General features: G+C 36.2%; 1 protein-coding gene across 1 annotated transcript in view; it reads right to left on the bottom strand.

The window, feature by feature from the left end:
- DDX10 (DEAD-box helicase 10) overlaps positions 1-23,164 on the bottom strand; it is a 368,946-nt gene that overhangs the window by 121,229 nt on the left and 224,553 nt on the right. The window contains exon 16 of the mRNA XM_077113037.1: positions 1,995-2,051. Coding sequence (XP_076969152.1) covers positions 1,995-2,051 — 57 coding nt within the window. The remainder of the gene's footprint in view (positions 1-1,994; positions 2,052-23,164) is intronic.

Below are 23,164 nucleotides of genomic sequence, written 5' to 3' on the forward strand. Positions count from 1 at the left end.
AAAGAAATATACATCTACTCATATACACAAATATGTATGAATACATGCAAAGCAAAAGCAGTAACAGCTTTATTTAGCTCCAGATTCTACCTTCCATTTTACAATTTTTAAATACAAAAATGAGGTCTTCTTATTGAAATAGAATTGGATTATGCTTTATGCCAAACAGGAAATATTCATAAATAATAAATGCTTACATTAGACTTACTATGTTCTTAAATGCCATGCCATGGAGGTTCATGTCTGACTTTAAAAGCATAGATAGAATATACTACTTGATTTAACAGACTACACACACCATAGTTCTCATTTTCGGGCACCTTTGAAGGCAGAGTAATATTTAACACTGAATATAAGCAGTCTTTTCATCTCACACTGCGGAGTTACTGCTTCCTACTTCAGAACTATAGCATGAGTTATCATCTTAGACCTGCTCGCTAAGCGCTACGGCCAGCAAGAAAAAAAATAACAAAGAACATTATGGGCTTACTCAAGGGATTCAGATCTTTGCTAACTGCCAAGGAGAAATCACAGCCAGTAGGTCACAGCACAATGTGATATGGGCTAAAAAACGACATATGTTACTGGGCCCAGATTCCAGGAAATCATTTTACTAAAAGACTTCAAAATGCAAAAGGTGAACTCCTCTTAGTGTCAAATAGGCCAGATAAAAATCATAGGTATGCAAGCATGGTATTTGTGCTAGTTTGAAAGGATGTATAGACCCTAGAAAAGCCATGTTTTAATCAAAATCCCATTTTATAAAGGCAGAATAATCCCTATTCAATACTGTATGTTTGAAACTGTATTCAGATCATCTCCCTGGAGATGTGATTTAATCAAGAGTGGCTGTTAAGCTGGATTAGGTGACAACATGTCTCCACCCATTTGGGTGGGTCTTGATAAGTTTCTGGAGTCCTATAAAAAAAGGAAACATTTTGGAGAATTAAAAAGATTCAGAGAGAGCAGAACGAATGACATAGCCATGAGAAGCAGAGTCCACCAGCCAGCGACCTTTGGAGATGAAGAAGGAAAATGTCTCCCAGGGAGCTTCATGAAACAGGAAGCCAGGAGAAGAAGCTAGCAGATGATGCCATGTCTGCCATGTGCCCTTCCAGATGAGAGAGGAACCCTGACCATGTTCACCATGTGCCTTTCCAGATGAGAGAGAAACTGTGACTGTGTTCGCCATGTGCCTTCACACTTGAGAGAGAAACCCTGAACTTCATCGGCCTTCTTGAATCAAGGTATCTTTCCCTGGATGCCTCTGATTGGACATTTCTATAGACTTGTTTTAATTGGGACATTTTCTCAGCCTTAGAACTGTAAACGAGCAATTTCTTAAATTCCCCTTTTAAAAGCCATTCTGTTTCTGGTATATTGCATTTCATCAGCTAGCAAAATAGAACAGTATTATACATACATATATATGAGGTGAAAATTACTATTTATAAAATACAGTGATGGTAAGAGATAAAGAGCTTTCCCCTAGATTCTATAAGCTGACTTGAAGAAACCAAAAGCTTTCAGGGTTACCTATTATCAAATTGGGTTCACAGAAGCCGTCCAACTAGTCTAAAAGGTGATATAGTTTACAATTCTGTCAAGCCTGGCCAACAGTCAACTACCTCTTGTATTTAATGAAACAAAATAACATATAAAGGAGGGTGAGTACTAGAGCAAAGCCCGATAAAACAAATTCTTACACATTTTTCATTCAGTAACACAGAGGAAACGAACAGGAGAAAGAAAATGATAGGCACACATGAGCTTAAACTCCAATGTCATGATACACAAAAGGAATGTAAAATGCATACTAAAAAGAAGAGTATTTAGGGCAGGCCACGGTGGCTCAGCAGGCAGAGTTCCTGCCTGCCATGCTGGAGACCTGGGTTCAACTTCCAGTGCCTGCCCATGTAAAAAAAAAAAAAGAGGAGTATTTAATTCTACTTCAACATTATAAATTATGCTTTGGAATAAAATATAACCCTTACCTTTGTTTCTCTGTTGTTTGCTTCTCTTCTGGCTTCCCTTTCTTTTAGTCTTTTCTCCTACCGGAAAAGGAAAAATTTAGCAACATATAAACTTCTTTTATCTAGTAGGTATAAATCAGATGATACATTCATAACAGTTTTTTCTTAAGTCAAAAAATATTTATTGAGCACCCACTATGGGCTTAGTATATATATTCATAAATCATTAAATGATGTCAGATCTGGAATTAAATCCTAGGTCAATCACTTACTAGCTGTACACTTTAGGGCAACTTATTTATTCTACATCTCACTTTTCTCATATAAAAATGGAAATAACAGGAGAATATACTTCATAAAGTTATAAGATAACATAACATGAATGCTTAGCACAAAGTCTGACATAAGATTTGTACACAATCAGTGTTGTCAGTAGGAACAAAGAGGAATCATCGAAGAAGAATCAAAGATTCAAAGAATCAAGGAATTGAAAAGGAGAAAAGAAGGAGGAAAAGGGGGGAGAATACAACAATGACTATTTCCCTCTTCTTCTGAAAGAAGATATTATAGAGAATACGAAATCATCTTCCTTGAGGTTCTTGGGAAAGTGATAATGTCATTTCAAATATATAGAAAAATGGGCAATCATTCCCCAAAACAGTGGAAGATCATTCTTATAAAGTATGCCATTTTATCAAACTGCTTTATAATTTCCCAATTAGTCTTCATTTGACCATGAAATAGGTAGAAAATGCTAAGATTAAAAAAAGTGTAAATATTAAAATTCAAAACAAAATCACCTATTAAAATAGATTTTTTTAAATCAGAAATCTATGTTCCCCTTCAAAAACAAAGTGCTGAAACAATTAAAAGGTTATTTTCAATTCAAAGTTCATAGGAAATAATTTACCTTAAACAAATTTTAATAAAGTACTAGGTCAATGTAAAAAGTCAACAGAGAGCAAATACATTTCTTTACATGAGGCAATATGACACTGCAACCATAATTCATTATTATTTTAAACAACCATTAGTGTGAGAGTGAACTAGTTTTCTAATTCTGAGTAATATACAATTACTATTATCATTTATATATAATGGCTTTCTCTAGACAGAAAAATCAATTCTAATACATAGCCCCAAAATAGATCTGAGGCTGCTCAGTTGCTTAACAGCACTGAGGACCGGGAATTGCTACTATACACCCTGTCTAGGTATACAGATTCCTTTAAGATAAAGTACGCAAAAAAGTACTAGAAGTCTCATAGGAAGTTAAATACTAATGAATGCAAAGAGGAGGCACACCCACAGAATTTACAGATTTTGTTTCTATAGCTTCAACTCTACAGTAGGAAAGCTAAATTCTTTTTTTTTTTTTTTTTTTTTTTTTTTTTTTTTAAAGAGAGAGGGAGGAAAGGAAGGAAAGAAAGACAGAGAAGGAAGGAAGGGAGGAAGAAAGGGAAACATTTTCTTATTTTTATTATATTTTGTTTGTTTGTTTGTTTTTTACATGGGTTGGGGCCGGGAATCGAACCGGGGTCCTCCGGCATGGCAGGCAAGCACTCTTGCCCGCTGAGCCACCGCGGCCCGCCCGGAAAGCTAAATTCTTAACGCAAGTAACAAAAATTCAAATGCAAATGACAATTGTGAAGCATCACCTCTAACCTCTACCCCATCCTCCCAAGTAATGTATACTGTTAAGTTATGCTTTTTCTTTGACGATTGTACTTTTTCTTTCCCAGTTTTGGAGAAAATCATTACTTTGGCTTCCCCCCCAAAAAACATCCAGCAGGACAGTTAAAACTTGAACAATGTGCACTTATACAAAAGGAACATGGTAAATATTACTCAGAAGTTACAGGACAAATCAGAGAAAGGAAACTGAAACAAACAAAAAAAATACATCTTTAGTTCTTTAGTACTTTTTTTTTTTTACATTTTATTTTGAAGTAATTTCAAACTAGAGAGTCACAAAAATAATATAACCCCATACAGAGATCTCCAACTTATCACAACCACCCCAGGTACGCAAATCTACTAATTTTAACATTTTGTCATTGTCTCTTTAGTTGCTTTAAATAAAAAATGGGCACATATATAAAGCATAAACGTTCCCATCTTAACCACTTCAAGCATACCATTCAATGGGATTAATCACATTTATAATATTATGATTATCTCACTACCTTCCACTACTAAAACTGTCCCCTCTTCCCAAACAAAAACCCTATATACATTATGCATTAATTCCCCATGACCCCTGCCCCTGGCAACTTGTACTTTAATTTCTGTCGCGACAAACTATCATATTCTCCAATATTTTAAAAATAATTATCATGGGGCTTAAACTTAATCTATAACAATACTTGTTGTTTTGATACCAACTTTTATTTCAATAGTATACACAAACTATGTTTCTATACCCCTTCGCTACTCCAATTTTATGCAGTTCTTGTCACAAATCACATATTTATATATGAGTCTAAAACCACTGATTTATTATTACAGTTTATACCTTTGCCTTTTACACCTTTAGGAAGTAATGGGGTTACAAATCATTGTTGCTCTTTCCTTGTAATCTGCCGAACTCTCTTTAGCCTATCTTGTAGTGGTGATGAAGTCCCTAAATTTTTATTTAACTGGGAATGTCTTTATCTCTCTCGCATTTTTGAAATACAGTTTTGCCAGATATAGAATTCTTAGTTGGCAATTTTTGCTTTCAGCACTTTAAATACATCTTCCACTGCCTTTAGGCCCCCATGGTTTCCATGGAAAAAATTGATACTTAATCTTATTGACCCTCCCTTATACCCGGCTTTCAGAATTCTCTATCTTTGGCATTCAGTGGTTTGATTATGACAGTGTGCTGTGGGTCATTTTGGGTTTATCCTATTTGGAGTTTACTGATCATCTTAGATGTGTATATTCATGTCTTTCATTAAATTTGGGATGTTTTCAGCCATTATTTTTGTTTTACTATTTTCTCTTTTCTTCCTGGGATTCCCACAATGCATATATTGGTATGCTTTATGGTGTTCCATAGATTACTCAGGCTCTGCTCATTTTTCTTTATTCTTCTCTCTGATTCTCAGACTGAATAATTTCAATTATCTTATCTTCAAGTTCTCTGATTCTTCTGCCAGTTCCACTCTGTTGTTGAATCCTTCTAAGGAATTTTTAATTTCTGTCACTGTGGTCTTCAAGCTCTCTTTCGTTTCTTTTCATAATTTCCATCTCTATTGATAATCTCTTTGGCTCACTTATTTTCCTTATTTCCTTTAATTCTTTATCCATATTTTTCTTTAGTTCTTTCAGCATATTTAGAACAGTTTGTTAAGTCTTTCATTATCTGGTATGTCCCAGATGTGGTATTCCTCATTGATGGTTTATAACGGTTTAATTCCTTTTCCTGGGAGAAAATTTCTTCGTATGTTTTATGAGCTTCTATTGAAACCTGGAAATTTTGGTATTTCAGTGTTACTACTGTGAATTTAGACTATGATGCATCTTTCCTTTAAGCTTGTATCAAGCTAGCCTTATGAGAGAGCTTTTCTTGAATGTCAGGAGCTAAGTGCCCTTCCCCCCCCCCCCCCCACCAAAGGACAAAAGAAAACACCTTTCCCAGCTGTGGTAGTTTGGGGCTGTTATATACTCCAGGCCATGTTCTTCTTCTTCTTCTTCTTCTTTTTATTTTTTTAAAAATATTTTTAGTAATAAAACGTAAAAACATACATTCTTAACCTACCAACATTCCACACATGGTATGCAATCAATGGCTCACAATATCATCACATAGTCGTGTATTCATCACCACAATCACTATTTTGAACATTTGCATCACTCCAGAAAAAGAAATAAAAAATAATGAAGAAACTCATACATATCATACTCCTCACCCCTCTTTCTCACTGACCACTAGGTATTTCCATCTACCCAATTTGTCTTAAGCTTTGTTTCCCTGTTATTTGTTTATTTTTTTAATCCATATTTTTTACTCATTTGCCCATACCCTAGTTAAAAGTAACAAACACAAAGTTTTCATAGTCACACAGTCACATTGTAAAAGCTATATCATTATACAATCATTTCCAAGAAACAAGGCTACTGGAACAAGGCTCTACAGTTCAGGTACTTCCCTCCAGCCACTCCAATACACCGTAAGTTAAAAAGGGGATATCTATATAATGTGTAGGAATAACCTCCAGGATAACCTGTCAGCTTGGTTTGAAATTTCTCAATCACTGACACTTTATTTTGTCTCATTTCTCTCTTTCCTCTATTGGTCATGAAGGTTTCTTAATCCCTTGATGTCAGTCTGGTCTCATCCCAGGATTTCTGTCCGACATTGCCAGGGAGGTTTACACCCCTGAGGCCATGTTCTTTTAATCCATTCTTGTGAGGCAGACTTACTGTGGGTGAGAGCTTTTGATTAGGTTGTTTCAACTGAGATTTACCCACCCAATTCAAGATAGGTCTTACGCCTCTTTACTGGAGGTCTTTATGAGAGGATAAAAGGCAAAAACATCAAGACTGAAATGCCCAAAGATGCTAAGAGAGGATGCACAGATGCTCAGAGAGAAAGCCACAAGGATCAAAAGCTGAAAGCAAGGGAATCCAGAGCGACGTACAGCAGACACTGGCTATGTGCTTCTCATGTGACCAAGGAACCCTGGATGCCAACAGCCTTCCTTCAGAGAAGGTATCTTCCTCTTGATGCCTTAATTTGGAAATTTTCATGGTCTCAGAACTGTAAATTTGTAAACTAAGAAATCCCCACTGTAAAAGCCAACCCACTTCTGTTGTATTGCATTTTGGCAACTTTAGCAAACTGAAAACACCAGTTTTTGCAGACTGATTTGTGCAACTGTTCCACCTTTCGGACCTTATCAATACAATCAGTTTAGAGAAAAGCTTCAAGCCAAAGTGTATAGGCCTCCCTACAACTTTTCTGAGCACGTGTCTTGTCTTATGCATGCATCTGTGGCCCTAGGAATTCCCTCATTTACATGGTACTGAGGGTTCTCTCTTCTCTAGGGAATAGTTTCCTTATGGTTCTGACATCATACTATATGTCCTACAGTTAGCCATCTCTTGCTCCAGACACTAACTTGACAGCTCTTCCACAGCATTCTGTAGGACAGTTCTGTAAGCTGCTTTCTATACCAGAGGATTGTTCTTGCAACAATTTATTCAGCCTGAAATAGGTTAATAGATGGTTATTACATATGTAGAACAAATCCTAAACATGTATATGTATGTTGGGGAAAGGAAGGTAGGCGATTTACGAAATTTCTACATAGGAAATCAAAGCACTAAACCATTATTAGGAAATAAAATAAAAAACTACATTTTTTCTTCATTAAGTAGGATTATAATTATGTCAATTCCATTTAAATAGCATTAGTTCTCCAAAATCCTTAAAAATGTATAGTATATACCTGATTAGTTAAGAAATTCAATAAATAATGTCTTTCTGAATCTGGAGTCTGTTATTTTCATTTCTAAGGTATCTTTAGCTTAAAATTAATCTATTTTATTTGAGTTATTTATTATTTTCTGATTAACTTTTGGTTGCCAAAGTGCATGGAGCTGATCAATCAGTTCAATGGTCATTCTGCCTCCTTCCAAAAAGATTTACAACTTCTCTAATAAGACAAAACATCCATTTATATTAGTAGTTTCCATACCTGACAGATTACCAGAACCATCTCTATAAAAACAATTTTAAAACTTCAAGCTTGTGAACTCTATAATTAAGTCAGAATGTCTAAAGGCTAGGCCTCAAGAATCTCCAATTTAACAGCATTCTCAGATGACTGTGAGGATAGCTTGTGTTAGAGAATTACTGATATACACACACATACACACAAGCCAATGAAAAAATGAATCAATTGGTACAGTGCTGGGGGAGATTAAATGAAAACAGCATCTCTCAGGAACTTTTTTTTTTTTTTTTTGCACAATGTACTATTTAGAACAGCAGGCAAATACTTTCTCAAGGTATTATAACATTTCCTCAAATATGACATTCTATAGAACATACTCATTGTTTCTAAATATTTAGAATTTTGTATAGCACTTTTATCATATTATAACTTGATCATGTATTATGTAGCATGATGTAGAAAAGTTCCTTTAAAAAATATCCTGCAAGAGAATTGCGGGAAGACGGCAGAGTAGGAAGTTCTGGGAACCAGTCCTTCCACCAAAACAACTACCGAACCAGCAGGAATTATCTGAAACAACCACCGTGAAACTCTGGAGTCTACGGAAATACCATTCAGCATCCAGGGAGGAGCAGGAGGAAGAGGTGGGTAGTTTGTGATGAAGACCCATGAGTTTTACCCTCCTGTAGCAGTTACCACCTGCCTTCACCTAGGCTCGTGGCCAGCTGCAGTGAAAACTGGAATTTCAGCTCCTGGCACAGCTTGCTAATGCTAGGCTGGGACATAAAAGAACTAGTCCTCTAAATTCTGGGTTTGTGTGGTCTGATTCCAGATCTCTATCTCTGATAATCTACTTTAGATCACTGGGAGCGGGCTCTGAGGGTGGCCACTGTTTCAACCACCCTGAGGCAAAGGCAACAGAGGAATCTTATAAACAGTAACCTCCTAAAAACTACAGGAAACTGTTAAAGGGCTACATTAATCAGGCAAGTGTTGCTTTAAGAAAACACAGCTCGAAATGTCACAGAAGTTCCTGGCACTCTTGCTAGTTTCAGACCCCATCTCCCTACACAAAATGGGTGAAGCCAGCTTGCACTCCCACTGTGGACCCCTGACTCTTTTTCAAAGGGAACAGAGTGGCCCATATGTGCATAATTCGGAGCATGTATGTTAGTGTCAATCCATCAGGTGGGATTCTGAGACCGAGCTCTAATTGTGCCTTAAGTTTGCCATCACAGTTTGTCCTGAAGGGAGAGCAGGCACTTGCAGACACTAGGGACAGAGTTAGAAACAACTAATTTTAAACGGACTGGGTCAAAGGATTACCTTCATTAAATCACTGAAAACAGCACCCAGGAATGTTCCAAGGGGCATAGAGGGGGCATTCACTCAAATTTCTGTGGACTGTAAACTGGGAATTCCTGGGTACTCCAGTAAGCACAAGCCCACAGGAAGATGCAATCTCCTCAACTTCAGCCCCTGTTTAGGCTAACACAGAGTACCCTGCGTTACCATTTTCTTCTGGATGATCTGCTTTAATGGGAAGGCTAAGCTCTGAAAGAGATCACCAGCCAAAGGAGAATCAACTTGCAAAGAAAGTGAAAGGTGCTTTTTGCCTTATTTTGTTTGTTTTGATTAACTCCAGGCATTCAAGAAAATCTTTGTCACATCACTAGCTGGATACAAACTTAATTAAGGGAGAGGTCAGGGTTTAAATCCCAGATTTAACACCTTAATATATTAAAATGTAGAGTGTGCAACAAAAGATTTCAAGGGGAAACAAGAAACAGAAAATGATGACTCATCTAAAGGAATAACATAAAAATCTAGAATTCATTAACTGAAGGGGATCACACTTTGCACCCACCAGACAGACTTTAAAATTATGACCTTTAATATGATGAAGAAAATAAAGGAAAACATGGAGAAATTACTAAAAGATATGAGAAAAAGAATGAATGAATAACATGGGAAACTCTCGAGACAAATATTAGACATAAAGAACACAATAAGTGAAATTAAAAATTCCCTAGGTGGTTGCAACAGCAGATTGCAGGTGGCAGAAGAAAGAAAAAGTGAAGTCAAAAACAAGATAACTGAAATGTCTCAGGCTGAGGACCAGAAAGACAAAAGAATTTAAAAAATGAACAGAGACTAACAGACCTGTGGGATACCATCAAGCAAACCAATAAGCACATTATGGGACTCTCCAATAGGAGAAGAAAGAGGGAAAGCAGAAGAATGACTATTCAAAGAAATAATGGCAGAAAATCTCCCGAATTTAACAAAAGACACTAATATATAAATTCAAGAAGCATAATAAACCTCAAACAGTTTGATAAATTCAAAGAGAACCACACCCAGACACAAAGTAATCAAACTGTCCACTGCAAAGGACAAAGGGGGAATTTCTGGAACATGCAAGAGAAAAACAATGAATTTTGTATAAGGAACCACAGTAAGATCAAGTGCCAATTTCTCATTAGAAACCATGGAGGCACAAAACCAGGGGTACAAAATATTTAAAGTATGGAAAGAATACAATTACCAATGAAGAATTTTACATCCAGGAAGAGGTCATTTCAAAAAAGAGGGACAGAGAAAAACATTCCCAGATAAACAAAAGCTAAGAAAATTTGTGCTACTACAGCTGCTCTACAAGCAATAATGAAAGAATTCTCAGACTGAATAGAAATGATACTAGAGAGTGGCTCAAAGAAGCATAAAAATAAAGACCTCCAGTAAAAGGTAATCACTTGGAAAATTATAAATGCCACTACTATTGTACTATACTATTTCTTATGTAACTTCAATTCTCGCTTCCTATAGATGCTAAAATGCAAATGTATAAAAAGTATGACCAATTGATGGTCCTGGACATACAATATATGCAGATATACATTCTAATAAGTAGAAAAAGGGGGGGGGGGGGGGATGGAGAGGTATAGGAACAACGTGTGTTACATTACTGAAGAAAAGTTGGCTCCAAAGCACATGCGATTGTTATAGATTTCTATAACCTCATCTAATTTCAGCATCTATACTTGGGTGTAGAATACCATACAGGATAACTACGTTAAAAGCTAAAGCTTGATTTTGTGGCTGGCCACATTCAGATCATTCAATCCTAAGGAAATACTTGTGATAAATGGACAACAGATAACTGGAGAAAATCAAGGCATTATTCCTCTTTTAAATTTCCATGAACATTCCATACATTCTTTTTTTTTTAACTTTTAAAATTGTATAATATAATACCTATACAAAGCAAAGAAAGAAAAAAGCAATAGTTTTTAAAACATTCTTCAACCAATAGTTATAGTACAGATCCCAGAGTTTGTCATGGCTACCATATCATCATCTCAGATTTTTCCTTTTAGCTGCTCTACAACATTGAAGGCTAGAAGGAATATTTTTTTATCATCACAATCAACTTCTTCATGTGTGCATGAAAAATAGAAGATATACAAAAAAGTAATAAATTGCAAAGCACAGTGCAAAATTAGTTGTAGAACAGATGTCACAGTTTGGTATGGGTTACAATTCCACAATTTTAGGTTTTTACTTCTACCTGCTCTAAGGTTCTGGAGACTAAAAGAAATATCAGTATAATGATTCCGCAATCATACCCGCTTGTTAAACACTACCTTCTCTGTATATCTCCACCAATATCTTTGATCTTTCTATTCCACTCTTTAAGGATATTTGGGCTATGCCTATTCTAAATTTTTCATGTTGGAAGGGGCTGTCAATAATATCGCATATGGTGATGGAACTAGTTGATATTCTGGAGAGGCTGGCCCCTCTGTTTCAGTACTTACCTGGTCCAGGGACCCATCTGGAGGTTGCAAGTTTCTGGAAAGTTACCCCAGTGCATGGAACCTTCATAGATTCTTATATATTTCCCTAAGTGTTCTTTAAGATTGACCATTTGGCAAGCTATGATACGGAACAATATCTAACTGAAACTTGCTTAAGAGTGACCTCCAGAGTAGCGTCTTGACTCTATTTGAACTCTCTCAGGTATTTGTTTCTCTAGCAATTTCTTCTTTGACCCACAGGTTAAGAGCACTATTTAATCTCCAAATATTTGTGAAAGTTCTCATTCTTTGGTGGTTTTTGATATCCAACTTCATTCCATTGTGATCAAAGAAGGTGCCTTGTACAATTTCAGTGTTTTTAAGTTTGTAAAGATGCGTTTTGTGCCCCAGCATATGATCTATCCTGCAGAATGTTCCATGAGTAACAGACAAGAATGTATATCCTGGTGTCTTTGTGGTGTAATGACCTACATATGTCTGTTAGGTCTAATTCATTTATCAAGTTGTTTAACTTCTCTATTTCCTTGTTAATTGTGTCTCTGGTTGTTTCATCTATAAAGGAGAGTGGTGTATTGAAATCTCTTACTATTATTGTTGAAACGCCTATTGCTCCTTTCAGTATTGTCAATGTCTGTCTCGTGCATTTTGAAGCTCCTTGATTGGGAGCATAAACATTTATGATTGTTATTTTTTCTTGGTGAATTGTCCCTTTTATTCATATATAGTATCTGTTCTAGTTTGCTAGCTGCCAGAATGCAATATATCAGAAACAGAATGTCTTTTAAAAACAGGAATTTAATAAGTTGCTAGTTCATAATTCTAAGGCCGAGAAAATGTCTCAACAAAAGCAACTCAACAGAAATGTCCAATCTAAAGCATCTATGGAAAGATACCTTGGTTCAAGAAGTCCAATGAAATTCAGGGTCTATCTCTCTAGTAAGAAGGCACATGGCAAACACAGTCAGGGTTTCTGTCTCAGCTGGAAGGGCACATGGTGAACACGGTGTCATCTGCTAGCTTTCTCTCCTGCCTTCCTGCTTCATGAACTCCCCGGGAGGCATTTTCCTTCTTCATTTCCAAAAGTCGCTAGCTGATGGACTCTCTGTTTCATGGTGCTGCAGCGTTCTCTGCTCTCTCCGAATCTTCATTCTCCAAAATGTTTCCTCTTTTATAGGATGCCAGAAACTTATCAAGACCCACCCAAATGGGTGGAGACATGTTGTCACCTAACCCAATTTAACAATCACTCTTGACTAAATCACATCTCCAGGGAGATCTAATTACAGTTTCAAATTTACAACACTGAATAGGGATTAGAAAAACGGCTGCCTTTACAAAATGGGATTAGGATTAAAACATGGCTTTTCTAGGGTCCATACATTGTTTCGAACCAGCACAGTGTCCTTCTTTGTCTCTTATGATGCCTTTACATTCAAAGTCTATTTCGTCCAATATTAGTACAGCTACTTCTGTTTTCTTTTGGTTACAACTTGCATGGAACATCTTTTTCCATCCTTTCAGTTTCAATCTATTTGTATCCTTGTGTCTAAACTGAGTCTCTTGTAAGCAGCATATAGCCAGATTTTCTTAATTTATTCTGCTAATCTGTATCTTTTAATTGGTAAATTTAGTCTGTTAACACTCGAAGTTATTACTTAGAAGCATTTCTGGAGTCCACCACCATCGTCTCTTTAGGATTTTATTTGTCAGATCTATATATTCTTTTCTTTCTCTTTTTATCCTTTCAGTGACCCTTACTGATACTCATCAATTCTGTGCCCTCCTCCAGACATTCCTCTTCTCTCTTTTTTTTTTTTTCCAACTGGCAGAACTCCCTTTAGTATTTCTTGTAGGGCCAGTCTCTTGTTGACAAATTCTCTCAGGACTTGTGTGTGAAAATTTTAATCTCTCCCTCAGTTTTGAAGAACAATTTGACTGGGTACAGAATTCTTAGCTGGAAGTTTCTCTCTTTTAGGATCTTAAATATATCATACCACTGTCTTCTTGCCTCCATAGTGCCAATTGAGCAGTCTGAACTCAGTCTTATGTGGTTACCCTTGTATGTAGAAGATTGTTTGTCTTTTGCCGCTTTCAGGATTTTCTACTTCTCTTCAACATTTGACAGACTGAATAATATGTGTCTTGGGGAAAGCCTATTCGGATTTATTCTATTTGGAGCTTGTTGGGCTTCTTTGATTTACATATTTATGTCCTTTATAAGGGTTGAGAAGTTTTCCCTATTATATCCTCAACTACTCATCCTAGCCCTTTACTCTTCTCTTTTCTTTCTGGAACACCAATGATTATTATATTTGTATGCTTTGTTTTTCCATCATTTCCCTGAGATCCAACTCAAATTTTTCCATCTTTTCTGACATTTGCTGTTTTGTGTGTTCGGAATCAGTTGTCCTGGCCTTTAGTTTGCTTATTCTTTCTTCTTCCTCTTCAAATCTGCTGCTGTATGTCTTATTTTTTATTTGGTCTACAGTATCTTTAATCTCTGTGATATCTGCTATTTTTCTATTTATTCTTTCAAATTTCTCTTTATGCTCTTCTAGTGTCTTCTTGATCTACTTCATGTCATTAGCCATCCCATTCATTTTATAAGAGATTTTTTTTTTTTGCATGGGCAGGCACCAGGAATTGAACCCAGGTCTCTAGCATGGGAGGCGAAAACGCTGCCTGCTGAGCCACCGTGGCCCGCCCCATCCCATTTTTATTTTATTTAGTAGAGTTATATGAACATCTCTGATTAGTTGTTCCAAAGTCTGTGTCTCACCTGGTGTTTTAACTTGGTCAGTAGGCTGGGCTATATCTATCTGCATCATAATATGCTTAGTGACCTCCTCTTGCCTTTGTGGCAATGAAATATCTTTTTTTTTTTTTTTTTTTTTTTTAACATACACAGGCATCAGGAATTGAACCTGAGTTTCTGGCTTGGCAGGCAAGAATTCTGCCTGCTGAGCCACAGTGGCCTGTCCATAATTAAATATCTTGATAATGTTTACTTTGAAAGTTGATTTCCTTCAGAAGGCTAAAGCTCTGTATCTGTGGGATAGATGTGGAGCAGGATTCAGGGCACAGGGTGGGGCACAACAATGCAGTGATGCATTGCAGACATAAGGTGGGGACGCTTTGCTAGTGCTTGTGAGCATGGGGCATGGGTCGTAGGGTTGTGGAGTTGCGGTGCGGGAACTGAGGGTATGGGGTGCAGGTCAGGCAGACCTTGGAGCACAGGAGCAGGGTGTGGCATGGGGGACAAAGAGGTAGAGCACAGTGGGACATGGATAGGGAGAATGTGTGGATGCATGAGGGCTGGTGTTCAGGTAGGATGTGGGTGGATATGTGGCGTGGAGGTCATGGGTATCAGGGTGTAACCTAGGTGGCATGGAGGCTGGGGCACAGGGGTGGTGGGCAAGGTGCTGGGATGTCCTGGTGCATGTGGAGGGATCCAGAGGGCCTGGCTGAAGATGTGGGAGTGTGTAGGGGTGGGCACAGGGCATCCAGCTTGTGGGATGTGGGCTGAGGGGTGGTGGCTCTGGGTGGGTGGTAGCCTGGTGGAGGGCGGAAGGGGTTCAGTATGAGACACTGAAAGAGTATAATAATCTTTAGTCCTTATACATATATTAGATGTCACCGTTTTAGAAAGCTTTTTATAAATATTGTGCCTTTACCTTTCACATTACATGCTGTTACTCCCTGCACAAATATCAGTGACCCCTAGCATTTTAAATTCCTATACTGCTTTTAAGATCCAAATCAAATATCAACTCTTCTGTGAACAATTTGCTAGTCAACAGCAAATCTAGTAAATCACTGTTCTAACTTTCCTTAATATTTTTTTGCTTTCTAATAATCATTACACGAAATTCACCATAATGAGAAGTGGGATAGCACAGAGGTCAAGAGAATGGCTCTAAAACGACACTCCTTGAGTTCACATTTTGACTCTGTACTGACTAGATATGTCCTCTTTGGCAAGTTACTTAATTCTCTGGAAGAGGAGGACAATAATAGTATCTACCCCATGAGGTAGTTACAAGGATTAAATAAGGTAAAACATGAAAAACGGTTGGAATACGGTCTAGTACATAGCAAATGCTCATTAAAAATTAGCTATCTTGGCGGGCCGCGGTGGCTCAGCGGGCAAAGTGCTTGCCTGCTATGCCGGAGGACCTCGGTTCGATTCCCGGCCCCAGCCCATGTAACGAAAACGGAGAAACAAAAATACAATAAAACAAGAAAATGTTTAAAAGATGTTTCCCTTTCTTCCTCTCTTCCTTCCTTCTATCCTTCCTTCTTTCTCTCTGTCTTTCCTTTAAAAAAAAAAAAAAAAAAAAAAAATTAGCTATCTTGCCTATCATCATATCATATTACAATTTATCTGTTTATGCACCAATCCCTGCACTTAAAGCATAGAAAGTTTTATACACATACTAGATTAGGAACTACTTGAGGGCAAGAGCTGAATTTCATTAATTTCGCGTACTCAAATACTAGACCTATGCCACAAAGGTTCTATAAATGTTAATTGGAAGAAAGAAAAATAGGTGCAATGGGAAATATTTCACAGAAAAAGAAACAAAAACTCATAAAGGCTTTGACTTGCTGATTGTCAAAGAGTTTAGTAAGTAGCAGAGACTAATCTCAAACCTGGGCCTGCAGATAACAGATCTACTGCTTTTCCCCACATATCCTAGTAAAAATAAAATTGGTAGGGTTTCAGGATAAACATTCACAGATGTGACTTAATACAGAAAAAAACAAAATCTAGTATTATTTTAGCAAGCAATTAATACAATAATTATTATCAAACCTCATTCCTGGATTGGTTCTCTAATGAGATTGTGAGAGATGTTCTGCCACTGAAATAATCTATGTTTCTTCAATTTGTGGGGTGAAAATGAGGTAATGGTTGACAGCTTCGAAGTAATTTTGCACCGAAATTTTTCACAGATGTTGATATGAGCGTGAGAAGATTTTCAAAAAGAAAAATAATAAAAATAGCAACATAAAAAAGTTTGATCCTGATTATGCTTAGTTTTAGAGCTTACTTTATATTTTGTGAATGCATGCATTCGTAGTTTTCTCTCTCTTCTTTCTCTTATTCTCTCTCTCTTCCTTTCTTTTTCTCACACACACAGACACACTATAGTCCTATGTTCTTTAAAAAAAAGTTGTCAGTGTATTGGACACTGAAATTAAGCATAACAATATTTTTTGTTATTCTACAAAGAGCACAATGACTTTCCAGTGCTTTGCTTAAATTAATTTTAAAACTATAGCTACATAAAACATGAAATAACCACAGTGAGCAATAAAATTGTACCTTAATAAAAATTCATCTGGTCCATTAGCACATTATTACTATTATCATATTCTTACCAACAGTAACTCTGAATATTAAATATCAACAGTGTGCTAGGAATTTTACATCTTATCTTTTTTAATCTATAGAACAAAACTTTTGAGGTATTATTATTTCCATTTTACAAATGACAAAATTGAGGATCAAGGTAATTAAATGAATTGCCTTATAATCACGCCATGAGTAAATGTTGGAACTGGGATTAAAACAGGGTCCTTGTTCAATTCTAGAACAATACACCATCCTGTCCTTTCCCATTAGAAAGTTCATTTAGCTTTCAAGAGTCATCTGTTTTTATTTTTGTTTTTGGAATGGGCAGGCACTGGCAGTTAAACCCGGGTCTCCAGCATGGCAGGCGAGAACTCTGCCTGCTGAGCCACTGTGGTCCACCCCATATGTTTTTATCATATCAAAATGTTTTAGCCAAATAATGTTACATTTTCTTTTATGATTAATAATGGTCTACTACCATTGAGTCTTCTCATCCTGACAGAATTTTCTTTTTCTGACAGCATTCTGTGGACATTAATTAATTAATTTTTACCAGTGTCCTGTACAGAGGGAAATAGATAAATAACCATATTTTATAGTCATGCAAATTTTTGTTGTAATTATTCCATAACTGGCCTTCTCCCAACACATTACAGTATCTGAATATGACATTTCAAAGTTTCAAAGAATAACCTCAATATATTCACAAGAGAAAAACCCTTTTTATATAAGCAAGCATAATAATCTGTATTCAGTGGCTTTTCATCCAGTCATTTTAACCTCAGCAGAAAAAACATATTAACAATTTTCTGCTTATACTGAATTTCAGTATTAATTATTGCCACTAAAAGATATTTAAATTTCAGATTTAAATTGATTATCAGAATTTACAAGTTTACACAAACGGGATAACTGCTTCTTTTAAGATTTATGCAGAAGCCCCAGATGGATAAAAAAAATAGCCAGACTTTACAACTTGAAGTGAATGGGACCAGGACATGAAACAGTGCAATAAAGGGAACAAACTTTCAATATTAGATGAAACAAAAAGAATATAATTTGAAGTAAATGACTGGGAAGCTCCTCACTCTTATCTTAAAAAGCTATGGAATCATTCTGTCTGAAATGAGGCAAAATTGTAAATATTATTCTTTAAACAAAGCAGTGGCAGAACAGGAAGTAGAATTATGGTAATCCATAATTCGGAGATGGATACAGGAAAGAAAGTGGATTTTATTCTTTGCTAAGGTAGGAAAAAGTAAACTATTTTTTAAAAGGAGAGTATATGAATGACAGATGCTATAAATGACAAGACAGAGATAAAAGGTTAGAGTGTAATGCCTTGAGAGGAAAACATATAATTGAATTTTATTAGATTTAGGAGCCAAGGACTTTCCCAGCCCTTACCCCCTTAACTTTATGTGGTTCAAATATTTTAAATCCCTAATTCTCATATTTCATTTTTTGAGGTCAGAATGATACAAAAAACTATTTTATGCCACAGAAAAAAGAAGGCATAATTTTACCTTTAGTTCAGCCATGCTACAAATGATTAAGTATAAGGAGAACATGAAATTCAATAACAAAAATCAAATTCACAGGGGATGGGAAAAAAGAAAATCACATTTCAAGGTACAAAATATTCCCTTTATAGATGTTTTTGTACTTATTTTGGTTTCTTACACACTATAAATCGTTAGCTTCTGGAAAAGAAAGTGCTATGAAATAACAATTTCATCAGTAGTCAGAACTATGTGTTTAAAACTTTTCCATTCTCTAGTGATACTTAGAAATTTGGAGATTTTGAAATACACTCATCTTTTTTTCACAAGGCAATGGAAGTGTAATCCCACTTGAATGAGTCTCAAGCAACTGTGTTATCTGATAAGGAATCAAGCCCCCAACTACCACAAAGAGGAGAGAACATGTACCTTATTTCAATATTACAGGAACTTCTTTTTCAGGGAAGAATCAACAAAGGTGACTAAAGAAATGAATATAAGAATTTTAGGCCCTGAAGACATCACTTTCCCTTCAAAAAGAATATCCCCTTGAATCCTAAATCCCTCTCCCTAGTCCTGTCCTCTTAATTCCATTACCACCAAACTCTGTCCCCATTCATGAACTCCAGTCTCTTAATAGCCTTAATAGCTGTTTTTACTGCCAATCTGACAATCACCTCACCTCTCAAACACCATATGGTATTCAAAAAAGAAAAAAACCCACACACACAAAAAAAACTTAAAAAGAAACAAAACAGAGGGTAATAAGGAACTCAAAAACTTGCCATGGATAAGATCTATGCAATTCTGAATATTTGTTCATGTAGATGGTAAATATGGAGGAGGGTCCAAGCATCTAAATGTTGACCTGAATTGTCACTAGATGCCATATATAAACTCAGGAGAATAACAAAAACCTCCCAGGTAAACATCTCCAAATATAAGCAAAGTTTCTGTCATAACAGACTGGCTCCATTTTTTTAACACATCTATCTGGTTAAAGGAAAGGCTGAAATGGGGTTGAGGATGGGGGTGGTATAGGAAGTCAACATTTTTTCTTTTCATGTAAATAAGCTTTATTCATAACATCCATTTTATAATTAGGCATCAGATGTTTGGACACTTCTGACTTTAGTAAAATTTCCTAAGACCAGTCTCTGACACTATCTTAGACCTTTAAAGGGCCACAGTGATAGAAAAACGGGTTCTGATACTATAGCTGTACATATATGTAATGAACATCCAGGGAATGAAAACATTAGTACTCTGTCTGTGGTGGCTTGGAGCTATGTACCCTAGAAAAATATATTCTTAATTAATCCATTCCTGTAGGTATGAACTCTTGAAACAAGATCTTTTGATGAGTTTATTTCAGTTAAGGTGTGGCCCAACTGAGTCATGACGGGTCTTAATCCTATTACTGGAGGTCTTACAGAGAAGGCCTTAGAGAGAAAGTCACAGGGAACACCCAGAAGCTGGAAGTAAAAGGGACCCAGAGAGAAGCCAGGAGAGGCTACCATGTGCATTGCCACATGACAGAAAAGGACTGAGAGAAAGCATTGTCTTATTAATGACTCAATTTGGACTTCTAGCCTCAAAACAGTGCGCCAAACTTCCATTATGAAAGCCAATCCATTGCATGGTATTTGTTATAGCATTCAAGAAACGAAAACAGGATCTTAGCCTATGCTATTTACCCAAACCTTTATTTTCTTCCTATTTATTTCATATTATTTAGCTTGCTCTAGAAATATAATTTGACATTCCTTCTTTAAAAGCTCTCCACCCTTGCACTTGTGTCTCTCTTCACTTATTTCATCCTCCTCCACCTTGCTTCAGACTTACTGTTAGAATGCCTGTTGGTCTGAGTTAGGTAGAAACACAGTTTAATAGTAAAAAACTAAGCCACAGAATACAAATCCTTGGTAAGAATCTGCCATTTATAAGCTGTTGGGCCTTGTATGAATTATCTGATCCTTTTAAATCTTGCTCACACAGCTCAAAAGTTAATTGTTGGGATGTAATACAACAATACATATAAAGAACTTAGCACAAAGAACAGTTAAATAATTGTTACTTATTATTGGTAACAGCCTTATTACCGTTCCTAAGAGCCTGATTACTGTTTCCCTCCTTCTTGACTGTTACATAATAAGTCACCTGAATTTCATTCAATTCAATTCTGTATCAAAAACAAAACAAGCAAAATAGACTGTTTCAAATGTCACTTTAATTTTTTCCTAAGTTCTAATGCTCAGGCTAGTAGTAAGTAGAACCCAGAGTAATGCTGTGCCTTCTAAGAAATTTGTCCAGAGCCACAAAATGACATTGTTATGTTAGGTAAATAAACAATCTAATATGGATAAAGCACACAAGATAAATTTCAAGAGGATGAAAGAGAACCTCATAATGAAATGCTTCTCTCCATTATCTCAGCTGTTATTACAAATATTATCACCCTAAATACAAGCATTCTTTCAGAGCTGAGGATGACATAAGCAGATTTTTGTTCCATTAAAGTAAAAACCTTTCAATGATGTGATCCATGGCCCATCTTTCAGAGTTCTGACTGAATTAAACGATAATAGAACTTCCATGCACAAGTAGTGCTTTGTCTTTACAATTTACTAATTTATATGCTAAAATTATAGCTTTTGCTATAACTTTACTTCCAGAATAATAGTTTTTCAAGTGGCCTGGCAAAGAAGGTAAAAACAACAGGCCTAGTTAAGTACAGCTACCTATAAATCCCAAACAAAGTTTTAAAGACTAGAAGGAAATGGTGCTTAATTGAGCCTCCAGAAGAGGAAATAAAGATGTTCCCCGAGGGACCCAAAGCAGTTACACAAGGACCCCTGAACTCCACATAATGGGAAGCTATGAGTTCCAGCAAGTGGGGAGCTGAGTTCTACTCCCAGTGATGCCATGAATGTATAAGGCCTTTGTTTTGCTTTAACCAGTTAAAATACAGCTCAGTTTCAACATTTTTAAGATGATATTTACTTGATTGACAATATACAGGTATATGAAGTATACAGGTTTCAGAATCTGGTACACGGAAATTTGGTTCAAGCACCAGTGTAATAGTATGGAAGAAAAACAATAGGAAAAAATGAGTATCTAACTTCTAAATTACAAAGACCAAGTGTATATCCAAAACCAAGAGGTGCAAGGCTCTTAATTTTTTAAAAAGCAAGAGCAAACAACTATTTCAGACCTCAATTAGCTTAGTAAAGTACTCAATAAGGACAAAACACACGATCTCAAAAGTAACAATGTGTTCAGGTAAAACAATTAATTAAAACAAAATAATCTTTTCAGTATTAATAATAACGTAGATTCTAAAGTAAAAGTTTAATAGCCATTGGAAAATATGTGAACAGGAACAAAGTTTTATAAAGTAAAAGCAAGGAATCTGATTTTTTCAGGGAAAAAAGTTAAAAACTCAAAATTCCATTTTCAAACAATAAAGGATGATTTTATTTCCATGTTTTACTTAGATGTACCGAAATCTTTTAGATTTTCTGGTATTAAGCTCCCATTCCCCCTCCCTCATTTTTCAGATTAAGAAACTGCTGTCCAAACTAGTGAGTGGTAATCCAAACTAGACTAGGTAATGCCATACTTAGGACACAGAGGCAGATATTCTACCTTACTGTCCAACACACTACCCAAATACTACTGCTTCACTATACCAAAATTTAAAATTTATCATTTAAGAAAATATTCCATATGTCTTCTGCAGGGAAATTCAGTATGTGACAATTTGGGCCATAACGAATTTGAATATCTGTATTGTGTTTTATGTAGGCTATTATAATAAACAAACTAATACAAAGGGCTCACAAAATGTGAAATTTTCTCTAGTTTGAGACACAAATCAAAAAGTATATAAACGATAATCTCACTGAAGAAAATACTAAGAAACTGCCATGTGAGTCTCAGGTAACATTTACTCGAAAGATAAATAGTGAAGGAAATTTAGTTACTGGATGGTGGTGATGGCAGCAAAACATGAATGTAACACACTGAATTAGATATTTGAATGTGCTTAAAAGGGTACATTTTACATTATATGTATGTTACTAGAATAAAAAAATTAAAATAATCATAGGCTTAAGAAAACACAAACTGCAACTCTAATGTAAACCATGGCATACAGTTAATATTAAAATTAGAATACAATTTTTAATCAATTGTAACAAAGGGATCACTCTCATGAAAATTGTAAATAATACAAGTAACTGTGAGGGGGAGGTATATGAGAACTCTGTATTTTCTGCATGTATTTTCTGCATGAATTTTCTGTTAACCAAACCTTCTCTAATTAAAAAAAATTATAAACAAACACATCGAGGAAATTCAGGGAAGACGATAGATAGGGATCTCAAAGACTTGGTCCTCTCACCAAAGCACTATTAAATGAACTGTCTAAAACAACTTATTTTGAAATCCCAGAGCCTAGAGGTACACTGCCCAGCATCCAAGGAAAAACAGGAGAAAGAGACTGAAAAATCACACTGAAGAACTCTCTCTGCACAGTGTCTACTGGCTCCCATCTCCCACCCTCTCGGCAAGTCCCAGGTTAGTTCCCTGGTGACAGAAAGGGACATAAAAATCCTCTTGCCCGAGAACAGGGGTGGAAACAGCCAATCACTGATCATAGCTTTTTATCAGTAAATTTGAATCACTGGGTACCAGCTCTGAGGGTAGCTAAGATGTCAACCTGTTTCAAACAAAGATGGCTGGCAGCCACTGTTTCAACCTTCCCCAGGAAGGGGCAGAGGCAATAGAGATTTAAAGACAAAGGACTTTATCAGGGCTAAGGGGAACAACTAGCCGA

The sequence above is a fragment of the Tamandua tetradactyla genome, chromosome 8 (genome assembly GCF_023851605.1).
Source record: "Tamandua tetradactyla isolate mTamTet1 chromosome 8, mTamTet1.pri, whole genome shotgun sequence".
Classification (NCBI taxonomy): domain Eukaryota; kingdom Metazoa; phylum Chordata; class Mammalia; order Pilosa; family Myrmecophagidae; genus Tamandua; species Tamandua tetradactyla.